The sequence below is a fragment of the Zonotrichia albicollis genome, chromosome 3, assembly GCF_047830755.1.
Source record: "Zonotrichia albicollis isolate bZonAlb1 chromosome 3, bZonAlb1.hap1, whole genome shotgun sequence".
NCBI classification, from domain to species: Eukaryota; Metazoa; Chordata; class Aves; order Passeriformes; family Passerellidae; genus Zonotrichia; species Zonotrichia albicollis.
Window position 1 is genome coordinate 4,903,112 of NC_133821.1, and position 26,093 is coordinate 4,929,204.

Here is a 26,093-nt window from a genome sequence, read left to right on the forward strand (position 1 = left end):
TCCCTCTGTGTTACTTTTCCAATTGATTCATCTCTCTGACACACAGTTGCCTCCACCTAAATAAAGATCCCAAATCTGAGAAGTGAATATCACACTTTGGATAGAATTGTCACAGAACATAAGTACTACAACTCACAGAAGCAGTTATGACCTTTATTGGTATAAGATCTTGCACAAGAGGAATAGAAGTCTGGTTATGTATCCTGGATCTTTTTTTCAAATGAATTTTTCAGTCCCCAGAGCAATGTTTGAATACAGCAGAACCCTGATGGCTGGTTGCAATGGTGGCATCTAAATACCTCACTGCTTTTCATGTCTTTACTCCTCACTGCTACTTACTCTTTCAAGAAAATTGATTATCCCCTTTTTACTGAGGAGTAAGAGAGATAGAGGAATACAAATATACTCACAAAAAATTCATGGCACAATATGGATTTTGGAGCTGCATAAAAGTTGAGTGCCAGAGCTAAGTATGTGTCATCACACCCTGCTTGTTTTATATTAATCTCTGGCAAGTAGAAAAATCATCCAAGGCAGGTTGTTATTTAACTGATTCTTACTTATTCAAATGAAAATGTATTACATACCCTTGCTTTTTGATTTCTCTTTCAGTTACTATTTCTTTGATTTCATTTCCTATGGCATAATTTGGTTTGTATCAACTCAGGATATAACTTAGCTACAGAGTATTCTAAAGCCACATGAAGATCTATGAACAATGATATTAGTCTGATTTAAAAATAATTTGCACAGATATATATGGGGGGCATGTTAATATGGAAAACATCACATGAAAAAAACAACTTTTTATCTCTAGTTATGGCACTCTTTTAACCATTTTTCCTTGTTTGATCTTCTCTTAATCCCTGGCAGAAGTCACCTTTACTGGTTTTACACAGAGCTGCTACAGTGAAGACAGGGATGTCTGTATCATGTCAAATTCTGATCATTTAGGCATCATGCCTCTCATCACAGCAGAGACTTCAAGAATGTTATATGTCAGTGAGAGGGACATGTTCTACTTTCATCCAAAGAGGTAAAATGCTTCATTTTGAACTATCTTTTATTCCAAAAAAAAAAAACCAAAAAACCCAAACACCTACAGCTTTGGAACTATCCTCCCCTCATGTCTGCTTTTGTACAGCACCTGTCTGACAAAAATGAGCAAGCTCTGACATCAAACAAACATGTACAGAAAAACTCAAATACAGGGGGAAAAAAAAGGAAATGGAAAAACACCACCAAATTTAGTTTAGGGCAATCTTTTACAATTTGAGTTTTGAATTCCATCAAGGTGCATCTCCGGATGAATCCTCTTGGATTTCTTCTTTTCCTGACAGTTGTGTAGCAAAACTAACCTCACATATCCCATTTCCTAAACCCCCATCCTGAGCATCTCTGACTTCTCAGCCTCAGGCTTCAGAAAATGTCAGGACCTCCAGGAAAAAAACCCTGAGACAGGGAATGTCCTTTTGGTCGGGGAAGCGTGGCTTGATTTGTGCCTGCGAGATCACATCAGAAATGTTGATCAGTACCAGGCAGGCTGTGAGATGTCAAATGATTGCCAGAACTGCTCCTGCCCAGGGAGAATATAATCTGTGAGTGTTGAGGAGGGAGGGGAGAACTTCATCTGTAACCTTAAGTCACTGCTGGTTGCAGTGGTTTAGACATAGCACATCCAATGGAAACCACATGCCTGTTTATTTATTGCAGTCACTGAACATGATGCAGAGGCTATGTCAGGAAAGCCTTGAAGTAGCAAAAAAAAAATAATTCCAGCATGGACTCCACTTGCCAGTCAAAAATAATTGGAGGTGTCCCGCACTGCTATGTTTAGAGCCCCTCCAGCCTTCTGCCAGAATTTCTTATTTTATTCTATATTTTTGCTTTTTGCTCTGGGCATTAGTTTGCGTGTAGATTTCTGAGCCCTGTCTAGCTTGTCAGCTCCCATTATGTTTCACTCTTGTATCCATACCACAATATTCTATTGGTAGTGAGCTGCTGAATGCCCAGTCTACTGCAAGAGCTGGTGGTTTTCAAATGTGAGGAATGCACGTGGGTCACTGAATGCTTCCTTGGGAGGCTGCTGAGCCTCTGAGGGTGGTTACATCTCCCAGTGCTCCTCATGCAAGATCTGCATGCATTTATTTAATCCACCTTTGCAGCTGTTGAGCTTGATCCAGGATGTGGCTGCATTGTTCTGCTTCAGCATCCTGAAGGGAAATCTCGATGGATTTGTCCTGCCAAAGAGAAGATGAGCATTGCCTTGGAGCAAGAAAGGAAATAGAAACATCAGAGAATATAGCAAATCCATGAAGAACTTTGCTTGTCCTACTGGTAGACCTAAGCAGCAGAAATGCTGGATGTGCTGAGAGATGGTCAAGAACTGAACTGTCAGGATCAGAGGAGTCTTTGTTCTCTGCCTCTTTTGAGCTTGGCTGACTGGGGGAATTGGCATTTTTGTTCCTCTGCCCTTACTGCAAATCTCTGCCTATACCTGTTTGCCCCATTCAAGGTACCAGAAATTGTTTTTTCTCAGCCTGAGACCAAATAATTCTGCATTTTCTTCAAGGTTTAATGTGTAATAATCTGAAAATATCTCCAAGGACTTTGCTGGAGTACAAGTCTTTTTATTGTATTGAATTCTGCCATGGGTGTGAGATGCTCAGTTCACCAATTCCTTTAAGCTGTGTTGAATCTATGGTCAATCTGCAATTCAGCTCACTACATGTTAGTATTTCAGAAATTAGGCATGTTATTTAAACACACTGACCTCCTTCTATATTCAGTATAGATCCTTGCTTAGGAAATTATTAATCTCAACTCTTATATTTGTCTCAGTGAGATGAGTTTCTCTCAACACCCCTGTCCTGTCACGGGTACCTTCCTCTGTGGCAGCCAGCAGTTAATGGCTTACATAGAAATTTATAGGCTTTTCTGGCTGTTCCAAGCCACTAATAATAATGTTACCTTTCCTACTAACCAGTGTACAAAGCTCTAAAGACACCATGCTCCCTGAAAAGAGATGCAAAGGCTCAAGGAAAGCCCTTTTCAAGGATTTGGATGGAGGTGTCCTGCACCTGGAGCCACCCGTCTCTGTTTTCCCCAAGTCAGAGTTTGAATGGACACAGTTCTACTCAGAAGCTGGTAAGTGCCTATGCTGGAGGGAGTGTTTGCAAAGTCATGCAGAAATCTGAGCCATGAGACGTGACTTTCACAGAGATCTGCAGCTGAGGCTGAGGTCACGGTAGTCCCAATCTGTGTGATTCCTCTCCAGGCAGGATGTAGTGAATTGTGCTGTGCAGCTCTGTGCCCACCAGTGCCACTCTGTCTCCTTGCAGTATCATTTCACCCCACATCTTTAGCCTTTTTAGCGTCTGACTCACTAGATTGGATAGTAAAAAAATTTTTTTCTCTGTGAGGGTGCTGAGACCCTGGCACAGGTTGCCCAGAGAAGTTGTGTCTGCTCTTGGATCCCTGGAATTGTCTAAGGCCAAGCTGGAGAGTGCTTGGAGCAGCCTGGGACAGTGGAAGGTGTCCCTGTTCATGGCAAGGGGTGAAATGAGATGATCTTTGAGATCCCTTCCAACCCAAACCCTTCCATGATTGGTAATTGTACCTGGCCCTTGCAAAGTCCTCTGAGAGCATTGAGGGGCACATGCCATAAAAACACCACAAAACTGCAAAACAATACCAATAATTGGCCCTGCAAGGATTTTCATCTGCATCCCACTGAGGAGATAATCAAGCTGAAAACCCACTCCAGAAGTTTGACGACCCCTCTCTGTTTAAAAAAGGCCCATTCTACTCAGTAACCACTTTCTGAAGGCTCCCACAGCAAGGCTCCATTCTCATCCTGATTAAAACTCAGCTCTCTGATTCCAAATAAACTCTTTAATTACAATTAGCAATCCCTGTGCCTGCTGCTGATGGTGGCCATTTTGCTGTAGAGATGCATCGTTTGTAACTCTGCTGGTATGGGAGACTGATGGGAGGGACTGTAATTAATCCTGTTTTCCTTCACACTCTAAAACTGATTAAACACAAGAAGAACTTTAATCTTTAAACAAAATGTGCAAGGCTTTTCCTCTAAGGATCCCGCTCTAGCTGGCTGCTTACAGGGTTGATTTATGTGTTGTGTAGATGCAAACACTGATTTTTATTTTACCTTTTCCACCCTAATTATGAATCACATCCAAGCACTACTGCTCTAGTACTATTACCACTTAGCACCTGCATATTAATGAATAAATTTGCATACAAAACCTGGATTTTATTCAGATTCCCACCATTTTTAGCACATCCTAGCACACAGTCATAGGCATAAGAGGAATCCCCACCATCTAAAGTGCACTGAGGGTACAACCTTCACTCCATAGGGTTTATCTCCTTGTGAAACGGAGGTAACAACATATGATAAATGTTGCCTTCCTCTGAAGCTATGACAAAATTGCTGTGTTTTCTTTTTCCTGCCCAAATCTGAATAGGGAATTTTTTTCCCCTTCCCTTCACAAATGTGTGTTAAATTCTTCTGCATTTCTCATTTTGACCTATGGTTCCTTTTTTTCTTGATGTTGACATTTGGAAAGGCACAAGTTGATGATAAGGTGAATGCATGGTCGTCTTCTTCCCTTCTCTCCTTCTCTTTCTGGAAAGTTACAGCCCTGAGTATTTTTCACAGTGCAATGTGGGCTCCCAGGATAGACAAATTGGAGAAAAAGCTCAACTTTCCTTCTCCCACTCATCTCCTCCTAGCAGGACCAGAGCAATTATCATCCCTCCTGTGCTGGGATGATGGCATTGATGAGGCCAAACCTTGATTTCCATGTTCAGTTTTGAGTTCCTCGCTGCAAGAAAAAGACATGGAGGGGCTGGAGTGTGTCCACAGAAGGGAAAGGAGCTGCGGAAGGGTCTGTAATATAAATCCCATGAGGAGCAACTGTGGGAGCTGAGGTTCCTTAATCTGGAGAAAAGAAGGCTCAGGGGGACTCCCTACAACTCCCTGAAAAGAACGATTGGCCTCTTCTCCCAGGAAATTAGTGATAGGTCGGGGGAAATACTCTCAAGTTGCATCAGGGAAAATTCAGGTTAGATATTATGAAAAATTTCTTCCCAGAAAGGGTGGTCAGGCATTAAAAAAGGCTTCCCAGGACAGGGGTGAGGCCACCATCCCTGGAATTATTAAAATGAAATTATGAAAGGAAGAAGAAAGAAAACCAAGATGTGGCCCTTTGTGATATGGTTTAGTGGGCATGGTGACATTCAGTCATTCTTTATGTGCTTGATGACCTTGGAGGTCTTTTCCAGCTTTAATGATTCTGTAGGGACAGATTCCCCTTTGGTTTGACAATGCTTCAAGGCCTGTGAAGATGGTGGTGTTGTCGCAGAATTACAGAATCATGGAATGGCTTGGAAGGGGCATTGGAATGGGATGATCTTTCAGATCCCTTCCAACCCAAACCAGTCTGTGATTGTATGATTCTATGATAAATATAAATATTTATGTTCACTTCAAGCTTCCAGTTTGGCCAATCAGATTGAAATTTCTGTCCCTCAGCCATTTTCAGATACTCTGATGACTCTGTGGGGAGCAAACCAAAACATTCAGTAGACTTCAGGGACAAAAAAACCATGGAGATGTTTTATCAAAATAAGGATTATCACAGGGAAGAGGTTGTGAGAACCATAACTGAGGCTCAAGGGATCATTCAGAATTATATTGATGTTCCTGGATTCACATGATATCTTTTATTGAAGATGTAATTGATATAGTATTTATGAAATTTATTATTTCTATACCCACTTTTTTCCCCTCTTTGTTTTCCCAAACTTTTACCCACTGAGTTTACTCTTTGTTTTTAGACCAAGCTTTTTATTGTGGCTCTCTGAAGAAGCAGAATTGTTCACTTCAAAATGAAATTTTAGTTTTCTGGATAAACCGCAGAAATTTAGAAAAAAGAACAAAACAGGAGGGAACAGAGCCAACATTTTTGTTGCCATTATTATTTCTACTGCAAGAAGAAAGGAGTAACAACAAAAGTGAGTTTGAGTCCAACAAAGCATAATTACTTTTTAATGCGAGAGTCCTTTTTAGTCTTTTTTTTGTCTTTTATATATAATGCTGTGAAAGTTTAAAATTAAATGTTTTCCAACACTCTCCTCCCTAAATAATTTATGAGGAACTTTCAAAGTACCATTTTTTGAATTATCCAAAACAATTTAATGAGTTTAACATGAATTTGTAATTATTTAAATCTCTTTAAGCTGCCATTTTTGGATGACAAAATGTTTTTCTCCTAAAACTCATGTCTAGAGCAAGCCTCTTGCAAAAGAGCTTGGGGCCAGGCCTGGAGCACTAAATGGTTCCATGATAGAGGAAATACCAGAATCATAAGCTGTACAGCAAAATTAGCTATAAACAGGAGTGTCTTGTTGGGGAATTTAGGATAAGTGAACAGTTTGTGTATTCAACTCATTACTATGTCCAGGTTAAACCCCCAGCTCCACGAAGGGCAGCTGATTCAACCATCCTTGTGTAGTTAAAAGATCAGCCAGTTGCTGGCTTTTGCAGTATTCATAGGACTCTCTTATCACAGTTCCTAAATCTGTAATCTGGATGACTCCCAGAGCCATCAAAGTTCATTGTCTTCCCTTGGTGGAAACGTAGCTGAGGACCTGAAACTGGCAGAAGATCCAGTTGTCCCCACTTCTGTTGTCTCCAGCATTGTCATAGAATTTTGGAATGGTTTGGGTTGGAAAGGACATCAAAGGTTATCTAGTTTCATCTCTTGTCATGGGCAGGATCAATTTCCACTAGAATTTACCAATGTCCCCTCCACTGAGCAACGAGAGATTGACTCATTACATGGGTAATACACAGAAATGGAGAGATAAAACCCAGGCTTTCCAGTTTTAGTCTTGAGCCTGCAGACTGATGTTTTCTTCCTGCTGACAGATACATTCTAGGCATAATTCAAGGCAATTTGGACTGAATAACCATAAAATCATAAAAGAGATCAGGTTGGAAGTGGACTCAAAAGCTCATCTTGTCCACCCTTTTGTGAGAAAGGAACATTATCTGTCACCCTGTCCAACTGCATTTTGGAAACCTCAAAATGAGGATGTGATGGAAACTCCACCATGTCCCTGAGGAGGTTGTTCCAATGAATCATAGAATCACAGAATGGTTTGGCTTGGAGGGGACCTTCAAGATCACCTTGTTCCATCCCCCTGCCATGGCAAGGTACATCTTCCACCATCCCAGCTTGCTCCAAGCCCTGTCCAGCCTGGCCTTGGACACTTCCAGGGATGGGACAACTGCAACACCCATGATTGCTACCACTGTGAAGAAAACTTATTTCTTATATTGAGATGAGACCTTTCCTGGTGCAAGCAGTACCTGTAGCCCGTTGTCTTCCCCATTTGTCTCCTTGAGAGGAAAGAGTCTCATCCTCCTTGTAGCTTCTCCATAAGTACTGGAATATTGTGATAGGATTCTCTCCTGAGTCCTGTCTCCTCCAGGGAGAACACACCTAATCCTTCAGCCATAGGAGAGGTTCCTCAGCCTTTTCACCAACTTTGTGTCCTTCCTTCAGTCCTCTCTGATTCTGATTTAGTGGGGGATGATGAAACCCTGACCTATTTGATGTGTATTCATGCAACTTTTTTTTTTCTTTTGTAAACATATGCACCTTGCATTTTGTGTGAATAATTTGATTTATTTTCTACTTTACAACCTGACAACTCCTTGTAAGTTCTTTGGATACAGTAGAAGAATCACTGAAATTTAGGTCTGTAATACCTCTGTGGGATGGGCATTTATTTTGACACAAGTTTTCCAGGAAGAGGAGAGTATTTGTAACTTGCCCAAGGTCAGTTACTGAATTAAAAATTTTTTTTCCAGAACCCTGACAGCCAAACTCTGAATCTAAAACCATACCACCTTGATAAGGCAAGTGGAAATTTATGGTTGCATGGACTAGAATAAACCCAAAGTGTATTTTACATAGCACTTTTTACTAAAAAGAAATATTCCTGGACTATATTTTGGGACATCACTAAACATTTAAATACTGACTACAGTTATAAAGAAATAAACAAAAAATTGCAATTGGTTTGGTTTTCTTTTTCAATTATTCTTAAAAAAACCCAGATAATTTTTTTTATTGACTCAGCTTTCATGTTAATCTGTTGGTGAGAGGATCAATGTGTTGTGGTCAACAAAACTTTTTATCTGACCAGCAAATCACTGAGATTATATTTTCCTCTGTCATTTTCAATCTGGACAAATCTAAAGGTGTGGAATTGCTCAGTACTCTTGCTTACTCTCTAGAGGTAATCAGTACATTTTCTAAATCATAAAGAGGAAAGTGTTTAATTTGAAATGCTGTTCTGAAGCAAGTTATGGAGACATTCAACACTCAATTTTATTAAAAACTATTGTAAAAAAACTCTTTGAATTGTAACATTGAAGTTAAAAGTCATAGATAGATATACAGAAGTTTGCTAATTTCATCAGAAATATGATAAAATGTCAGATGTAGGTAAGAAACAATAACTTAGATTATGGGTTGAAGATTTTTGTACTATTTTCCTTCTTCTGGTACTTTTAATTATTGAATAAAAAACTCAAATAATAGTTGAGAAGGCATAGAATTTTGAGACACAGGCTGGCAGTAAAAGTTAGGGCTAAAGCTGGGTGAAAATGTTGCACCATAAATATTTAATATTCTAAGGAATATGATTAGCCACACTAACTATGCATTATCATAGTCAGTAATTAAAGATGTCTGAGAAGAAAATGCAGGTTTGGTAGATCTGCAAGGAATTAAACAATGCAATATCAGCATTGTTTTTCTCTGGAGCTTTTTTGCTGTTGCTGTTCACAAATAGAAATTTGCTTTTTCTGCAATAAATGGCCCATGCAAAATGGGTTGGAAGTAGGAATGAAGGACATTAAAAGAGCTCTTACCAAGCTATTCTTTCATAAAAACCAAACCTAATATGATCAGAAAATGCTTGTAATCCTTAATTTTCCTGAAAACACATCTCTGGTAAAGATTTCAGCAGACTTTAATTAAGTTGAGACCAAAGCAGAGAATAAAGTTGGGAGGATTTTCATAATGCTCATGGGAGAACAAAGTTTAAAGTAATCCAAAGGGAAATTAAGTTATTTTTATATCTTTGATGTCTATGTGGTGGCTCATCGGGGTGAGATGGTGGAACACATGGAATTAAAGAATCAGCTGTGCCAACTTCAGTACAGCAGAGTGAGGAACAATTCTGTGGGTGGAGAATCCATCAGTTGGGAAGGAAGACAGAGCAAGGAATGGCTTTAAACTGACAGAGGGAATATTTAAATTAGAGTTATGGAAGAAATTCTTCTCTATGAAGGTGCTGAGGCCCTGGTACAGATTATCCAGAGAAGTTCTGGCTTCCCCATCCCTGGAAGTGTCCAAGGCCAGATTGGACAGGGCTTGGAGCAACCTGGGATAGTGGAAGGTGTCCCTGCCATGGCAGGGGGTGGAACAAGATGAACTTCTTGGTGTCTTCCAGCACAAGCCAATCGGTGATTCTGTGATCTGGATGCAACCATGAGACTTCCTTAGGGGATAGCTCTGCCAAGGAAAACCACTCCTCTACATGATTTCTTTTGTTAAATCAGAGAGGAATTGGCCACAGTTAGGGATGTAGCAACAAGGTCAACAGTGAGGCTGAGGTGGCCATGCTACATGTCCATTTTTGAAATACTCTAAATTACTTTCTCTCACAGTCACCTGCATTTCAGACTCTAATAAAAGGCTATTTTCCTTTTTCAGGGTGTTCTTTTTCTTTAATTCTGAATGCAGAATGTGTGGGATGAATGGCACTGTTCATTTTCCACGTGATCAGCATAGAGCAATGTATATACACACACAGATTTTATATCTGTATATGTATAATTGTATAAGCCTATCAAACCCTATTTCCTTGTCCCCATCAAACAAGGGTATCAAATTCTTTTCTCCTGAAGAAGCCAAAAAAACCTTGGGCAAACCCAACCATTTTGCACATTTATTGCTGTAACGGTAGTTTAGCTTTTTGTGCCGCCCTTTCTGCCTCTTTTCTAAATTCCTCAGGTTCTTTCAAACAGTCATGCACTGATGCTCAGCTGCATAAAATGTAAAATATGTATACATATCTATTAGGAATTATTATCCAAATGAATTTTGGGAAAACTGATTATGAAGTGAGGTCCCTGACAATGGGAGATAACCTTGCCCCTTAGGATAGCAATCCCTTTTGAAGATGTGCCAACAAATAGTTTGTGCCTACTCTTGCTATCAGAAATTCTTGGCTTCTCCTTTTAGCCTTAATCCCTGAGGATAAAAGAGCAGGTTTTTAATTTTCCATACTCAACTCCTGTATTTAAGGAGCTATTTTTAAAAATGCCACAATTTTTAGAGTTTGTGAGATCTTGGAGAGCCTGTTTGCTTCCCTGGAGGCTCAGTACCCCCAAAAGACTACATCACCTTTATTTAGGATTCTAGTTATGGATTTGAAACCCACTTCTCTCCCTTTCTATAATATAATATAAATATAAATGTATAACATAAATAAAAATAAATATAGATGTGTAATATAATATAAATGTTGTCTACAACACAAGCAAAATTTTTTTTATCATTGACACGATGAGGCTTCTGTTTCAGTGTAGTGTTTCTTAAACTGAGATTCATAAAGCATTGGTGGTCCATGAAACCTGAATAACTGATGGACTCACCAGCGATGGACTTATTTAGGAACCTGACAGTTAAATGTCAAAAGAATTATTAGGTGTATGAAAAACAGGAGATACAAGGAATGGCTGGAAAAGCTGTGTGGCTTGGTCTTGAGAAAAGGTGGAAGAGAGGTTTGGGAACGGCCTTCAAAAACATGAGACTGCTGGGGATTGGAGAAAAATAAACTGCTCTCAAAGTCTGTGGAATCAGAAATAATGGTCTGAAGTATCATCAGGATAAATTTATGTGTTGGGAGGAAATGTTGGCATAAAGACAGAGAAACATGGGCATAGCTTGCCTGAGTGAGTTGCAGAGTCCTCATCAATGGTAACATCCTTAGATAATCAGATACAGATGATCTTTTCTTGAGCAGGTGGAGAATGGGTCAAATAACTTCAAATAACTCTTTCAACACCTATTTAAAAAATTCTGAGAGGATATTTGTGGTCTGCAGGAATCTTTGAGGTCCGGCAGCGATACATGGGTCCAAAGGCCAGGGCGTTGTAGGAGGTCTGGTAATTAGGACTCTAAATGCTTCTGATGAAGACAGAGTGATCACTGAGGAGGAAAGGGATTGCCTCTCAACCCATATGCTTAGACCTGGTCATTCAGTCTGCCTGTTCTTGTGGAATGCCAGTGAGCCTGAAATTCTGTGCAATATGTAAGTGTAGAGACCCATAGAAAATTGTGTCCAGGATGTGAGAAGAGTTTACAGCACCAGGGAACTAAAACTGGCACAGGTTGCCCAGAGAAGCTGTGGCTGCCCCATCCCAGGAAATGTTCAAGTCCAGGCTGGATAAGGCTGTGAGCAACCTGGAATAGGGAATGGTGTCCCTGCTCATGGCAGGTGGTTGGAACGAGCTGATCTTGAAAGTCCCTTCCAACCCAAACCATTCTATGAATCTATTCCTTATCTGGGACCTCTCCGCAAAGCTCAGACATCCTTCATATTCTCTCAAGGAACTGTTCCATTCTTATTTATCATTCCTGCTTTGGTGATGAACACAAATCTGAGTCAGTCTTTGGATTTTATTCCTACAATTTACCACCCAGAAATTTCCAGCATCTTCTGGAAGAATCAGAACAATTTGGGTTGGAAGGGACCTTAAAGATCACCTCGTTCCACCTCCTGCCGTGGGCAGGGACATTATGCACTATCCCAGGTTGCTCCAAGCCCCATCCAATCTGGCCTTGCACATTTCCAGAGATCCAGAGGCAGTCGCAGCTTCTCTGGGCAACCTGTGCCAGGGCCTCACCACCCTCACAAGAATTTCTTCCTAATATCCAATCTAAACTTGCTGTATTTCAATTTGACTCTATTCCCCCCACCTCCCCCCCGCCTTGTCTTGTCAGTCCATGCTCTTGTAAATATTCTTTCTCAATCTTTCTTGTTTACTCACTACAAGTACTGGAAGGCCACAATTAGATCATCCCAAAGCTTTTTGTTCTCCAGGCTGAACAATCCCAATTCCCTCAGCCTTTCCTCATAGCAGAGGCACTCTATCACTCTGATCATCCTGGTGCCCCCTCTGGACTTGCTCCAACACCTGCATGTTCTTCCTGTGCTGGAAATCCAGGGCTGGAAGCAACTCTGCAGGTGAGGTCTCACCTGAGTGGGACAAAGTCACCTCCCTTGATCTGCTGTCCATGCTGCCTTTGGTGCAGCTGCTGCAGAAGCTGCTGGTATTAAAAGTCAAGCCAGAATGTGTCAGGAGAAACAGGGGAAGTGGAGAAGTGAGCTGCTCCAGTGAGGCAGCGATGGAACCAAGGACAGCATCTACATGGAACACCCTCTCCAGGCTTGCTGCCTTTAAGAAAGCAAGATGGTTGTGTTTAAGCAATTAAAAAAAAAAAAAAAACAGAAAAAAAGAAATGTGTATTTCATCCTGCAAGCATAACTATATTATTTCCTTTAGATCCTAGAGACATATTTATAATCCAACCAAACTGCTGAGCGGGAGTTTGCAGAGGTTTACAGGGGAAGCACCGCATTTTGCAACAATTAATTTTGCAGAGGAAGCAGCCTGTTTAAAGATGCCTGTGGCAGTCACTAAAATATGTGTTGTTTTTCAAGGCCACCAGACACACAGTTGGCTAGGTTGGCTAATAAACAAAACAACAATGCAAAAAAAAAATCCAACCCAGCCTCATGGGGTTTGCAGGAAGAAGGGATGAGAAATAAAATGAATAATGCTTACCTGCTAGGGGTGGGTGAAGACTATAATTGTTTAGCCCCCAGCAGATCCCTGCAAGGGTTAAAAATGACAAAGATATTAGTTGGTGACTGCTAAGATTGTTGGTTTGAAGCTTTGGGCAAAACACAGACTGTTATTTACCGGACTTGGTCGATTTACTTCTTAATGCAATAATGACCTGTGAAATGAAACGTGAGCTAGACAATTGTTCCTCATTGTTTCCAGTAAAACATCCTTTCATACCCCATTAAACCACCATTAATTCCATTTGAAAGAGAAGCAGGCACAAGCACCAAGGGATAGCTCTCTTTTCCGACTGATCAAGGCCTGTGGATGGAAAAGCAGCTTTCTCACCCATTTTAGAGGGTGTTGGGCAGACTGTGAGGTTCACATTTTTGAATGAGCACTGCAGAGATCTACTGGATTTGCACCCAGGGGATCACATTCCTGAGTTTTGCAGAACATAGTAGGAAATCTGGCTAACAGTCAATTTATTGGCGTGTATGCATCATGTTTCTGTCTCTTTTTTTTAAGTTGTATTTCTTCAAGCATGAGATTTATGCAATCATGTAGTGTATGTGCAGATATATCTGTGTGTTGTTTCCCTCTCAGTCCTTTTAAACGCACTTTCAATTTTAAACAAAAGTAACAGAGTGATAAGTCCTCAAGGTAAGAGATTCCTACAGGTTTAAAAAAGTTTGGATCTGTGAAGAAAAACTCTGAGTAAACGTTTCTGTCTCCCCCGAAGTGGGTTATCTGTTTGGAGTCGTTTGGCTACCAAGAAATGTTCTCTGGAGTGAAATTCCACGTTTGTGTCTCAACTAAAGAAAAAACTTTTACATACTGGTTCAGAACTGGGGATCCAGCCACAGGTGGGTAGTGGAGCACTGGTTCCACTTGGTGTGGAGTTGTTCTTTACCTCCTGGCTCTCCCCTGGTGTGGCATTGAAAGGTGTGCTGATGTGGCACTGGGGAAACATGGTTTAGAGGAATTTCGTGGCATTACATTTACAGTTGCACTTGATCTCAGAGGTCTTTTCCAAAGCCAAACCTCCACAGCCTTCCCAACCAGTAACTAAATTGTCTTTGTGCTGCTGTTTGGCCTTACCTGAAACCTTGACCAAGGAATTTAATCAGTTCTTTGGCAGGTGTTGTCCACCTGCAAGGAGGCTGCCATGGATCAATGGCTTTGATCCAAAAGTTCCACTGATTCCTTGCAATCACAGTTTGACAGCCTATACTGTAACATTCCATCATATTACTTGTTCTTTCTTTTTACTTGCTTCTACTTTTATATTTTATTTTATACTCTACACTTTAATGTTATTTGCTACACTAGATGCCTTTCTTTTTCCCTGATAGATTTATGCCCGGGGAAAGATTTTGTCTGAAAGTTTGCTCAGAAATGGTTCAGCTGCAATGAACAAAATGAAGCTTTCTTTTCGTGTGTGTTAAAAACAAATCTCTAAACTTTAGAACGTATGGCCTTACAGTAGAGGTTGAGGGTTATCAGGGAAATTATTCTGTGGTCAGTGAATTATTTTCTATTTACAGTCCTTGTGAAAAACTGTGTCCAGAACTATTTATGAAAATAAATTGCTTAGATTCATTATTTTCTCATGTTCTTTGAAAGATCTAAGCCTTGTCTATCACTTGTGAAAATTTCAGTTCCTGCTTTTCTGCACTGTTTGAAGCACAGACATCAAATGCTCTCCTGAGTATTCGGAGCCTCAAATCCCACATTCTAGTTCTCTTTCATTGCATCTGCTGATTAACAAAAGAATTCTGGGCACTTGGTGACCCTGGTTGCTGCCCAAGGCTGTGTCCCCGGGAGGCAAACATGTTTTGTGTCCTGACTTTACAGACTGGGTTGGGCTGGAGCCAAGGGATTACACAGAGTCCTCTGGGTTGGAATGGAGAAGAGACCTCAAAGTTTTACCAGCAACAAGACCACAAAGTTTTACCAGCAACAAGTATGGCATCCCCTGGGAAAAAACTGGCCGGGTGTTGGTTCACCAGCCTTATTATTAAAGCACCTAGCACAGTTTAGCTTGTGTAGGATGGAGATTTTTGTGTGTGTGCCTATGTGGGACTCGATTATTTATAAGATCAAGTTACACTTGCAAAAAAACCCCAAAATCCAAAAACCCCCATTTTGTGGAAGGTTTTAATTTCAGTTCTGAAAAGAGATGGAGAAAAAGAAGTGCAAAATCTGTTGTCATGAATATGAGGAGCAATAACCTGCGAAAATAGGATTTTTTTTTCCTTTCACTGTAATTCTTCTTACGTAGCCCTGCTCTGATTTAGAGTGAATCACGACAGTCTGTTTGTGTGTATGCAAACATTTGTGTTTACACACACACAGGCACTGCCCTCACAACTGTTCTTGGGAGCATTTCATCATTTTTTCCTCTTATCTTCCAAATATTAGCATTTAATGAAATACACATTTCCTTCATTTATCTTGAACCTACTCCAAGGCCAGCAAATACCAGAACCTCAAATGTTATGACAGGATAGATTCTTTATTGGTTTGTTTTCTTTTCATTCTTTCTGTTTTCACTGTGATTTTTAATTTTTTTTTTTTTTTTTAAGATTATAGACCCTTATGTTCCAGCTCTAGGAACCTGGCTTCCAACTGAGGTACACAAATATGTCCAAAAAAATGTCCCTGAGACCCATCCAATGCAGACAGCTGTGCAGCAAACAGGAAATTGAGGAAGTCAGGTTCATCAGAAACAGAGGATTTCCTTTGTGGATGTTTCAGATAAAGCATCTTTAATTTTTCCATGCTGGATCAGTGCTGTAAAAGAGCTGCAAGAAAAGCAGGGGAATTTTCTCCCTGTTCTTTGATGTCAGGGATGTAAAAGTACAACTGAAAGACAGGTTCTTGTGGGGACCATCCCACCTTGGCCATGCTGGCAGGACAGGAGGTAGCTCTGAACCAGGAGCCGTGTCACTGTCATTGTAACACACAAGAGCATCACTGCTAAAGATGTCTGGGCAACTGAATTTTGAGGAGAGGTCTCAGAGAGTGAATGGAACCATAGAAGGGTTTGGGTTGAAAGAAATTTTCAGATCAGCTCTTTCCACCTCCTGCCATGAGCAGGGACACGTTACACTATCCCAGGCTGTTCCAAGCCCTGTCCAGCCTGGCCTTGAACATTTCCAGGGATTGGGCAGCCACAGCTTCTCTGGGCACCCTGTCCTAGGGCCTCAGAACCCTCACAGTAAAGAAATCATTTGATTACTGTGTGAAATTAAGATAATTCTTATTTTTCCTTCCGCTCATTAGTTTGTAATGACTCCTGACATTTCAGAGTCAGAAACTACAGAAATGTCTATGTGGCATCTGGTATGGTGTGATTCCAAACTAGTTTGAGTCCCCTGTGAACCACTGGGAAGAATTACAAACTGTTAATTATCAGTGTTCCTGTGGCATTACTAAGTCAGGCAAGCACTTAGACATTGCCTGTGTGACCTTAGCTTGCCTTGCTCTCTTCTTCATACTTTTAAATTCTGACAGCCTTTGTCTGCTTTGACAGTTTTCATGATCACCCTAAGAAGCAAGCAATTTTGACTCATTTGTCCCAAAATGAAGTTGCTCTGGACATGGCTTAGGGCTGTGTTCTAACACACACTTGTACAATAAAGGGCTGTGGGGAGACCTTATTTTGGCCTTTAGGTATTAAAGGGAGCTTTCAAGAAAAATGGGGGCAGATAATTTTAGCAGGTCCTGCTGCAATAGGACAAGGATTGATGGTTTTAAATTAGAAGGTGGTCAACCTACTCTAGATATAAGGGAGAAGATTTTATAATGAGGGTGGTGAAACACTGGCAACACATTGTCCAGAGAGGTGGTGAATGCTTCAATCCTAGAAACATTCAAGGCCAGGTTGGACAGGGCTCTGGTGTACGTGGTCTTTGGGTGATGTTCTTTAGCCATGGGAGTGGTGAGGCCCTGGCCAAGGTTGTCCAGAGAAGCTATGGATTCCCCTGGATCCCTGGAAGGATCCAGTCTGGATGCAAGACCAGTCTGGATGGGAATTGGAGCAACCTGGGCTAGTGGAAAGCGTCCCTGCCCATGGCAGGGGGTGGAACTGGATGATATTCAATGTCCCCTCTAATCCCAAGCATCCCAGGATTCTAGGATTCTGTGACATGCACACCAAAAATCAGCAGGAAGTGCACAACCTTCCATCCCTGTTTTGAGCATATTGCTCTCAGGACACAACTTAATAGAACATTTTATCTTAATGAAGTTAAAGTGTTGAAAGCTCGGGCCAAGAGGTTGCTACACGCAAAAGCTTCATTTCACAAAATAATTACTGAGACAAAACATGCAATATCTTCATTTATAAAGCATAGCTTTGATATAGATGTCATCACTTTACCAGAGTTCAAAGCACATGTGGTTGACACTATGTGCACCACTGGGTTCTCAGGATATGTAGCAGGAGTATAATGCTGAGTTAAAATAATTAGTTGAAAAGAACATATTAATTTCTGAGCGAATTTTTGGAGAAACAGCTAAGTGCTTTGGAAAAAAGAAAAGTTATTAACTGACATTGTGTGTAAGAAACTGGAAAATAAATATTTTCATCTGGGGTAGTTATGTTGAACACTCAGTTTTAGATCATGCCAAGAACATGTTTATTAACTTAACATGTAAAAATTTATATTCATTTAAATATACAAATATATAACTATGTTATGATAAATAGAAATATATTTATGAATATATGCAATTATAAAATCATTCCACATTCTCCAGTTGTTGGGATAAGACACACAGAACCAGTGAGAGCTACCACAGCATCATAAGGTGCTTTTCAAGAACTTTTCAATGAAAAGGTGTGAGGTTTTTTCTTGGTTTTCTCTCTTGTAGGCATGCTAAATTAACAACAGCACCTCATCTTGTCTTAGAAAATAAGTTGTCAAGACAAGGTAACCTTGCCACTTCAATTTGTCCCACAATAGAAGTCATGGATCTGTGCAATATATTGGACTTCTGTGTCCTTGCTTTTTTTTTTTTTTTGCCTTTGTCTTTCCTATTCTTTTTTTCAAATCTGGGTAACTACCCAATAATTCTTGTTTCAAAAGGCCCTATTTTCTCATTCTTGGATAAGGCAACTTGAATTAAAACTTTGGCATAGATCTTTCTTAAGAGACCAATATAGAATTTAACTTCTGTGTTTGACAAGTTAATTGGCCAAGGTTTAAAACCATCAGTTATGCAATAAAACTGTATGTAATTAATTAAAGGGAGCCGATTATTTTCAGTCAGGCTCTGTTCCTGAAACATCCTCCTACTCACTAATAAACTTTTTTCCTGCGGTGGTTTTTCTGAAATTAATAAGCACATTGCAAAACCAGGGTAAGCCTTTCTTATTGTCTGCTTCCCATGCTCTGTTACTGGACTGAAAATGAAGTCACATCCCTATGGGGTCCATATTGCAAGAACAATATTTTATTCTCCTCTGTGGGATTTGCGGAATCACAGAATCCTTTAGGTTGGAAACGTCCTCTGAGGTCATCCAGTCTAACCAGCACTGCCAAGTTTACCACTGAACCATGTCCCAAACACTGAACACTTTCAAGGATGGTGATTCCACCACTCCCTGGCTGGTCTGTTCCAATGCCTGATCACCTTTTCAGTGCAGAAATTATTCCTCAGAAAGGTTAAAGAATTAGCTGATCAAAAGTACCTAGTAGGTTCAATGTTGCACCAAAAAATAAATATGAAAGAAATAGGAGAAACAGCTCTATAGGATAAATAGTTGGAGAGAATACTTGACAAAATTTTCCCTAATAGCTGTGAGAGTCCTTGGCTCTTCTTGTATCTTCTGATCCAACTTGTGATAAATTAATTAAATTTTCTGTCCATGTCTCACTCTGAGGATTGACCACAATTAAAAGCACAGTTCACATTGGAGCAGGGCTGGGCTGTCCCTGGTCTCTGTGCCTTAGGAGATGGACACCACTGCTTTCTTTTCTGGAGAGGGAGCTTTGAGATAAAGTCTGAGCAGGATGTGTCAGGAATGAAGCCAGGCTGACCTGTCCTTGCTGTGGGGTGGAGGAATAGGCTGTGCCACTTGTTGAGGACTTTTCCTGTTCTTGGAATAATGGATTAGAAGGCACCTTAAAAATCACCCAGTTCCAGCACCTGCCATGGACAGGGACACCTTCCACCAGCCCAGGGTGCTCCAAGCCCTGTCCAACCTAGCCTTGGACACTTCCAGGGATGGGGCAGCCACAGCTTCTCTGGCCAGACTGTGCCAGGGTCTCACCAGCCTCTAAATAATTTCTTCCTAATATCTAATCTAAATCTACTCTTTTTCATCTTAGAGCCAATTCCCCTGGTCCTATCTCTGTATGCCCTTGTAAAAAGTACTTCTCCTAATCCCCTTTTTGATACTAGAAGGCTGTTATTAAGCTTCCCTGAAAGTTATTGCAAGTTATTAGAGCTGTAAGTAGAATCAGTTGAAATAATTTTTTCATTGCAGGAAAATGATATGATGTCCCCCTTACTCTTTGAAACCACTGAGTAAGACATCTAAATCAGCTTTAGAGAAACTATTCTGCCCAGCTTTGAGTGGTTGCTTTGGATCCTTGTGCATGGAGGGAAATCTGCTTTCTCCTTTCCCTCCCCAGACCCCAAGGATACAAACTTCCTCAGCTATTCAAATTTGTGTCTGAAGGAAGAAGAAATCCTAAGGAAGTCAGTGACCACACATAACAAAAAACATCCCTTGTGCATGGAAAGGCTGTCTCTCTGGAAAAGCTCTGACTCCATGTATGCCTGAAGAGCACCCTAAATAAAAGAACCCCAAACCAGTCAGAGATGAAATACAAGTGCAGGACTGCCTACAACAGCAGCAAGATTCCTGCCTGCAGACAGGAATCCTGCAGAACTCCAGGAATGGCTTAAAAAATCAGATTCAAATTTTATCGTGTTTTTAGTGTAATGTTGGAGGAAATGGTTGCTTTGGGAAGAATAATCAGCATTTATAGACAGATTTCTTTTCTCCTACCCTCTGTTTCCCAAAGCAGCCATTAATTCAGGTTAGTTTGACCTGAAGGTAAAAGAAATTCCTGTACTATTGATTTATGTATCCTGTCTCACCCAATCTTTTAGCCATTCAAACCTCCAGTGGCAAAATGTCCCAGAATTTGTGTGAGTGACAACTTCTGGGCACCAGGTGATCCTTAGGAATTCTGATTGATAGCAAGTACCTCCATAAATTATTGCAGACTGAACAAGTCACTTGTGTTCTCTAACATTTTCCAATTTTGGATATTTTCTGGTTTTTTTTTTTTACTGTTCTCTGTAAAATGAGTGTGCGTCCCCATTCAGTAGAAATCAGTGCAGAAGTTTGTTTGTTAACTTTTACTGATTTTGTGTAGATGTTGTTTTCAAAGAAGCCCTTTGTAACCAATAACTCTTCACTGCAACCCTAGAAGGCTCACAGGTTATGGGATGGTGATTTAGGCAAGAGGGTGGGTGGGAAAAAGTCAATAATAATACCAATAAAAAAGCCATATTTCTGATCAAAGCAGCAAGTGCTTGAATAAAGATTATATTAAAAAGAGAAAAATGTAGAGGTCTTGTTAAAACCTTTGGGTTAGTGTCCAGTTATGTGGATTTTCCCTCTAGTGCTTATTCTGGCATTCATTAAACCCTGATAAGTTACATAGAAACACTTGAAAGAATGATTAGAAATGATATGTGTGAATAATAGAATTGCTTAAAGGGAAATGGAAATTCTTAAAGGGAAATGCATACTGACATGGAAAGTGAACTTGTGCAATTTTCTCATTGTTCAGGGTTATTATCTTATTCTTCTTATTTTGAGGGTGCTGAATTTGTATCCTTTTATGTTCACAGTTTGGGAGCTGCTTAAGGAAATTATATTGCTGCAGTGGGATTCAGATGTGCTGAAGTCTTTTCAAAAAGCAAAGTGTCTTTTTCAGGTGTCTTTCTTTGAGAGGCTGAGGCTTGAGTTTGGAGAGGAAAGGAATAAAAAGAGAAAAATTCCAAACCAACACAGAGTTTACTCTCCACCTTCCTGTGCTCTCAGGGTGAAAGTCCTCATAATTCAGTTTCAAATTTCACAGGTATTCCCTGGTAAATAGGTTCAACAGAGTCCATCTTTGCATGGAATGACATCTTGCCAACAAGAATGACAAGAGAACCCTTTGTGTTGCAGGAAATGATGCAGCCAGCACCTTCAGGAGGTTTTTTGCTTGAGTAAAGGTTTACTTCTGGTTTACTTGGTGTTGCTATTTAACCGACCAGAGTGCAATGGCAAGCACTGGAGGTTAAACCAAAATTAACTTGCAGCCATGAGAACAGGTTCTATTCCTTTGCTCTGTTCTTCATGTTACAGAAATAATATTTCAGCATTGTGGCAGAAGGGAGCAGAGCTGATCCTGTGGTTGAATTAGGAAGTCAAGCTATAAAAGCCCTAACCTAAACTGTGGGATAATGAGATGTGAGAGGATTTTCTGAGGTCCACTGCTGATCACATCATGTTTGTTTAGTAAGATGGGAGTATTTTCACTGAGATAAAAGCTTAGATTTCTTCAAGAGGAATTTCAAAACCAACCTTCAATACTTTAAGCCACAGTGATTTAATGGGACATGGAAAAGCATTTTTTAAGCCATTCTGAGGTTTTGTGCTCTACATGAGCTATATGTGGGTATAACATTGACATGCCTTTCCTTGCCAATGTTATCCAACAGAATCTGAGAAGTATTTTTCCCTTTTATTTTCTTTTTCAGCAGTGCAGTCAAAAAAATCTCAATCAGAGGACGAAACCCTGAGCCTCTGATCTTAATGTCTGTGTTGACACAGCTCTCAAAGAAGGTTCTGTGGAGAAACTCAGGATACAGTGAGCTCCCAGATCCATCCACCTTTCAATCCACAGAGACCACACAGGTAGATGGTGAGAAAGTAGAAATACCTGAGGTCATTCACTGACAACAGATCTATGGGTCCTTCATGGCCTGCAAAGATTTCAAGCAAACTGAGGCTCAGAGAATCACATGTGCTCTGAAATCTGGTTTTGCCTTATTTCTGTAATTCCTGGTTCATTGCTGCTGTGAGCTGTGAGTCAGGTCTTGCACTGTGCTAAGGAGAAGATGCAGATGTATTCTGAATATGATGCATAGGATTGCAATAGCTTGCTTTTCCAAAGAGACATGCAGAGTAAATGCAAAAGATTCATCTTGTCTACCTGAAACAATCTCTCTCTCCCTAAAACTGATGTCTAAGATGCATAAATTTCCTGTGCAAGGTTTTGATTTCTCTCAACTGAAGGAGCCATGCTCTGGCTCAGACACTCATGTCAAAACACACAAATTTATGAACTAGATAAAAAGCCAGAACTAGGAGAAAGCACTGCATGGGGACTAAATCCCATGGGGATGGGGATGATCTCTGAATTGGTTTTGTATGAGTCCATCATAACCCTGCTGGTGAAAATGTAGTACTGCAAAACCATGGCCTTCTGAGGATGGCACAAGGCATTGGGGTTGGATTGTCTGGTGAGATCTGGAAGAGAGAGACTGAAAGGGGGGAGGTTTAGATTAGATATTAGGACAAAATTCTTCTCTGAGAGGGAGGCAAGGCCCTGGCACAGGTTGCCCAGAGAAACTGTGGCTGCTTCTGGATCCCTGGCAGTGGACAGGGCTTGGAGCAACTTGGGATAGTGGAAGATGTCCCTGCCCATGGCAGGGGATTGGAATGAAATCTTCTTTAAGGTCCCTCCCCACCCAAAATTGGGCTGTGACTCCATGATTTTACTGTTATCACTTCCCCCACAGCCACTGGGCTAATTCAGTATCAAATTTGAGGTAGTTTGGGCTATTTTAGCAATGTATTGAGCTGATTGGTAAAAACTACATAAAGCTCCTTCTGTTGCAAACACATTTATGCAAAAATTAAGCAATATTAAGCAATTATATTCTGCATTTTTGTAAAATCAATATCCCTCTTAGTTTTTCTGTAAAAAAAAAAACTTTAACCTTACCCTTAAATACACACCTTAAATGTGTATTTTAAATGAATATACACATGACATGTTATGTGTTTGTAATACCTGAAATAAAATGTGCGTATACATATATACATATACATATACATATACACATACATATATACATACATATATACATATATATATTTATACATATTAGATTGCAAGATAATAATGGTAGATGCATAACAGGATTCTGCTCCCTTTGGTGTACAGATCATAGAATAGTGGGGCTGTCTCTTCCTTTCTTCCTGCTGCCACAATCCTTTTGGTCACCGTCACCCGCCTGCAATCCAGTGATCTAAAAAACAAGGACTGGCAGTGACAAAGCATCAGAGGGAAGCTAAAATCCGTGTGGCATGTGACATAGAGAAAAGGTCACATTGCCCTGCATCAGCCTTCCCTTAAGTCAAGTTAATTAATGGTTCCTTTTTTTTCTAATTCAACTGGATGGGCCTCCAGGCAAAGCACTATTTGTAATGGCACCGTGCTCTAGAGTCACCCAGCCTGGCTCTGGCTGTGCCCCTGCATGTCCCCACATCCTCAGGCCAGGAGGCATCAGATCAACACTCCACTCACTTTTCAGGTGCGTGTATTGCTCCCAAGTCACCTGACAAAGGGTAATATTGAGCCTGATCTAGATGACTTGCCACTGAAAATCCAAACACTGTCATGAGCACTATGGATGGGAGATGCAAAGATACTCTCAAATGAGAAGCCACAATAATTTCAGCCTTCTCTGTTGTGAACGTGCAAAGCATTCCTGTTCACAAAAGAAAAAAATCACCTCCAAATAGGAAGGGAGATTGAACAAAGAGGTAAAATACCTTACTGGTCCTTGCTGAGGGCCGGTCTCTGACTGAGCAGCAGTGTCTGCCTCTTTCCTCATCTTTGCCACCACCTTGGCAGGGAAGTGGTTCATTATATGGTTTACTGGGCATGGTGGTGTTTGGTTGAAGGTTGGACTTGATGATCCTGGAGGTCTTTTCCAACCTGACCAGTTCTATGATTCCATCATTCTAGGAGTCTGATGTGTTTGTGCCCTTTTCCCTGTGTGCTGTGCACAGGTATTTTTGGCTGAGGTGGTGTCCATGACACTGGACCGGGGTTCCTCCTAAGGAGCCTGACCTCACATTCCTGTTATCCTACTCTGTATGAGCACATTTACATTTACTCTGTGTGCTTCTGACTCATCCCAGCACTGATGGAGGCTGCTGTGGGTCAGCCCTGTATGTCTCTGAACCTGTGCTCAGAGTAAAAGTTTCTTTTCACACTGTGTCATATGGTTAAATATACAGCAAGAGGTTTAACTGAGATTCACAGTGCTAATCCAAGGCAAGGGCACACTACAGAGAGTTTTCTCCAAAAACCACTGGTGGTGTAGCCACTCCTCACCTATTCCCACTCTTTCTCTTGTGCTTGCTCAGTGTGTCTGTAAGAGGATTTACACAGCTTTTTTGTGATTGTGACATAGCTTTTAGGGACACATTTTTCATGGACACATTTTTCATCCACTGTTTGCCAGAGTATCTGGATTAGAGAGATGCCCATGTGTGATGAACTGATTTGGTGGCACCACCAAATATCAGACTATTTCCCACACCTAAATGTGGCCAGAACCTCACTGAACTCATAAATTAGGACTGGCTGTTGAAGACCAGAGTTCAGTCCAGCTGCATCAACCTACAGAGACACAAGCTGAGTAGAGACAGGAAATCATTCCCATTTGCTCCTGGGTGACTCCAGTCTTCCCAAGCCCATCCTTCTTGTATTAATTAAGGTTGCAGTGGGTAGGTAGGTTTCTCCTCAGCTGTTGTCAATCTATTGCCTATTTCCAGCAGGGAAATAACAGCCAGGAGGTGACTTAGTTGTCCCTTCCTTCACTTCCTCTCAAGTTCAAAACCTGCCCTTGCAATAGACAGAAGCCGCACACCAAACTTAGTTTCCTGCCCCATTAATATTGATTTTAATAATAACCATAAATATTTGGGATTTTTCATTTTTCTAGTACAAGAGAATGTCAGTGTTCCAGTGGAAGGTGTGTATGCCCATAGCAGGGGGCTGGAACTAGGCGATATTTAGAGGTCCCTTCAACTCAAACCACTGTGGGACTCTGAACTTCCCAAGAGTGATGATGTTCAGCAACCTTCAACAATGCCAAAAGAAGGCCAAATATTTCACACAACACCTGCTTGGACTTTTCCTCTGGGTGTGAACTCTTCTCTCAAACAGGCCCAGAAATATTCTGGGCAGGTTTCTCTGCCCATTTCCTTAGGCTTGGGATACCTGACCTGGGATACACCTGCCTGGTGTGGTCTCTGCCCTCTGTTGAATTTTTCAGGTGACATTGTGGACACAGGAGCACTCTCCAGGGCCAGAAATTCAGATGGACAGGGGTGATGTCCATGTTAACATAAATAAAATAACACAGAGGCGCAATCCACTGCCCTTCAAATGTGTTTACCACAGCCCCTTGCATGCTTTAGTCCTAGCCAAGTAATATTCTCCCAAATAATTCTGGTGCTCTTGGGTGCAGTTTGGGAGTTTGTGTGTGCCAAGGAACATTCCCAGCTGGCCTGGTGGATGAATCCATCCTGTTTTTGAAGCTGAGCTGGCTTAGAAGATGAATGCAACCAGATCATTTGAGCTGGCCTCGATGTCTGGGAATATTCCTGGGCACAATTAATTTACTGGTGAAGATGTAGCCAGAATGTCTCTTCAGGACCATCCATTACTTAAATATTTGTGTTGAAGCTATCTTTTTTTCACTAGTCTGATTTTATCCCACTGCCTCTGGTTTTAAAGATCTTATTTTTCCCTTTTGGCTGCTGTAACTAATCTGGGGTGTGATCTGCTGTCTTCATAAATCTGTGCTGTGTGGGTTCACTCAGTCTTCAAAGATGCTCAGGTTCCAAGAGCTGCTGTTTCTTTTTCATTTTCCAATTCTGAGGTGATTAAGCAACTTTGACTATAGTGAATTAAAAGTCATCCTTTCTCTTGTGCAGTTTATGTGTTAGGTTTTTTGAATAGTTTCTCTTCTTTTTTGCCTTTTAGGGTATCTCATCTATAGTTAGGTAGTCAGCAAAGTCATTGCTGAC

At 40.8% G+C, this 26,093-nt stretch overlaps 1 protein-coding gene across 1 annotated transcript in view; it reads left to right on the plus strand.

Annotated features, from left to right (window-relative positions):
• Window positions 1–26,093, plus strand: part of PKHD1 (PKHD1 ciliary IPT domain containing fibrocystin/polyductin) — a 240,494-nt gene that overhangs the window by 167,713 nt on the left and 46,688 nt on the right. Inside the window, exons 58-59 of the mRNA XM_074536510.1 lie at window positions 874–1,036; window positions 2,987–3,147. Of these exons, the coding sequence (XP_074392611.1) occupies window positions 874–1,036; window positions 2,987–3,147 (324 nt within the window). The remainder of the gene's footprint in view (window positions 1–873; window positions 1,037–2,986; window positions 3,148–26,093) is intronic.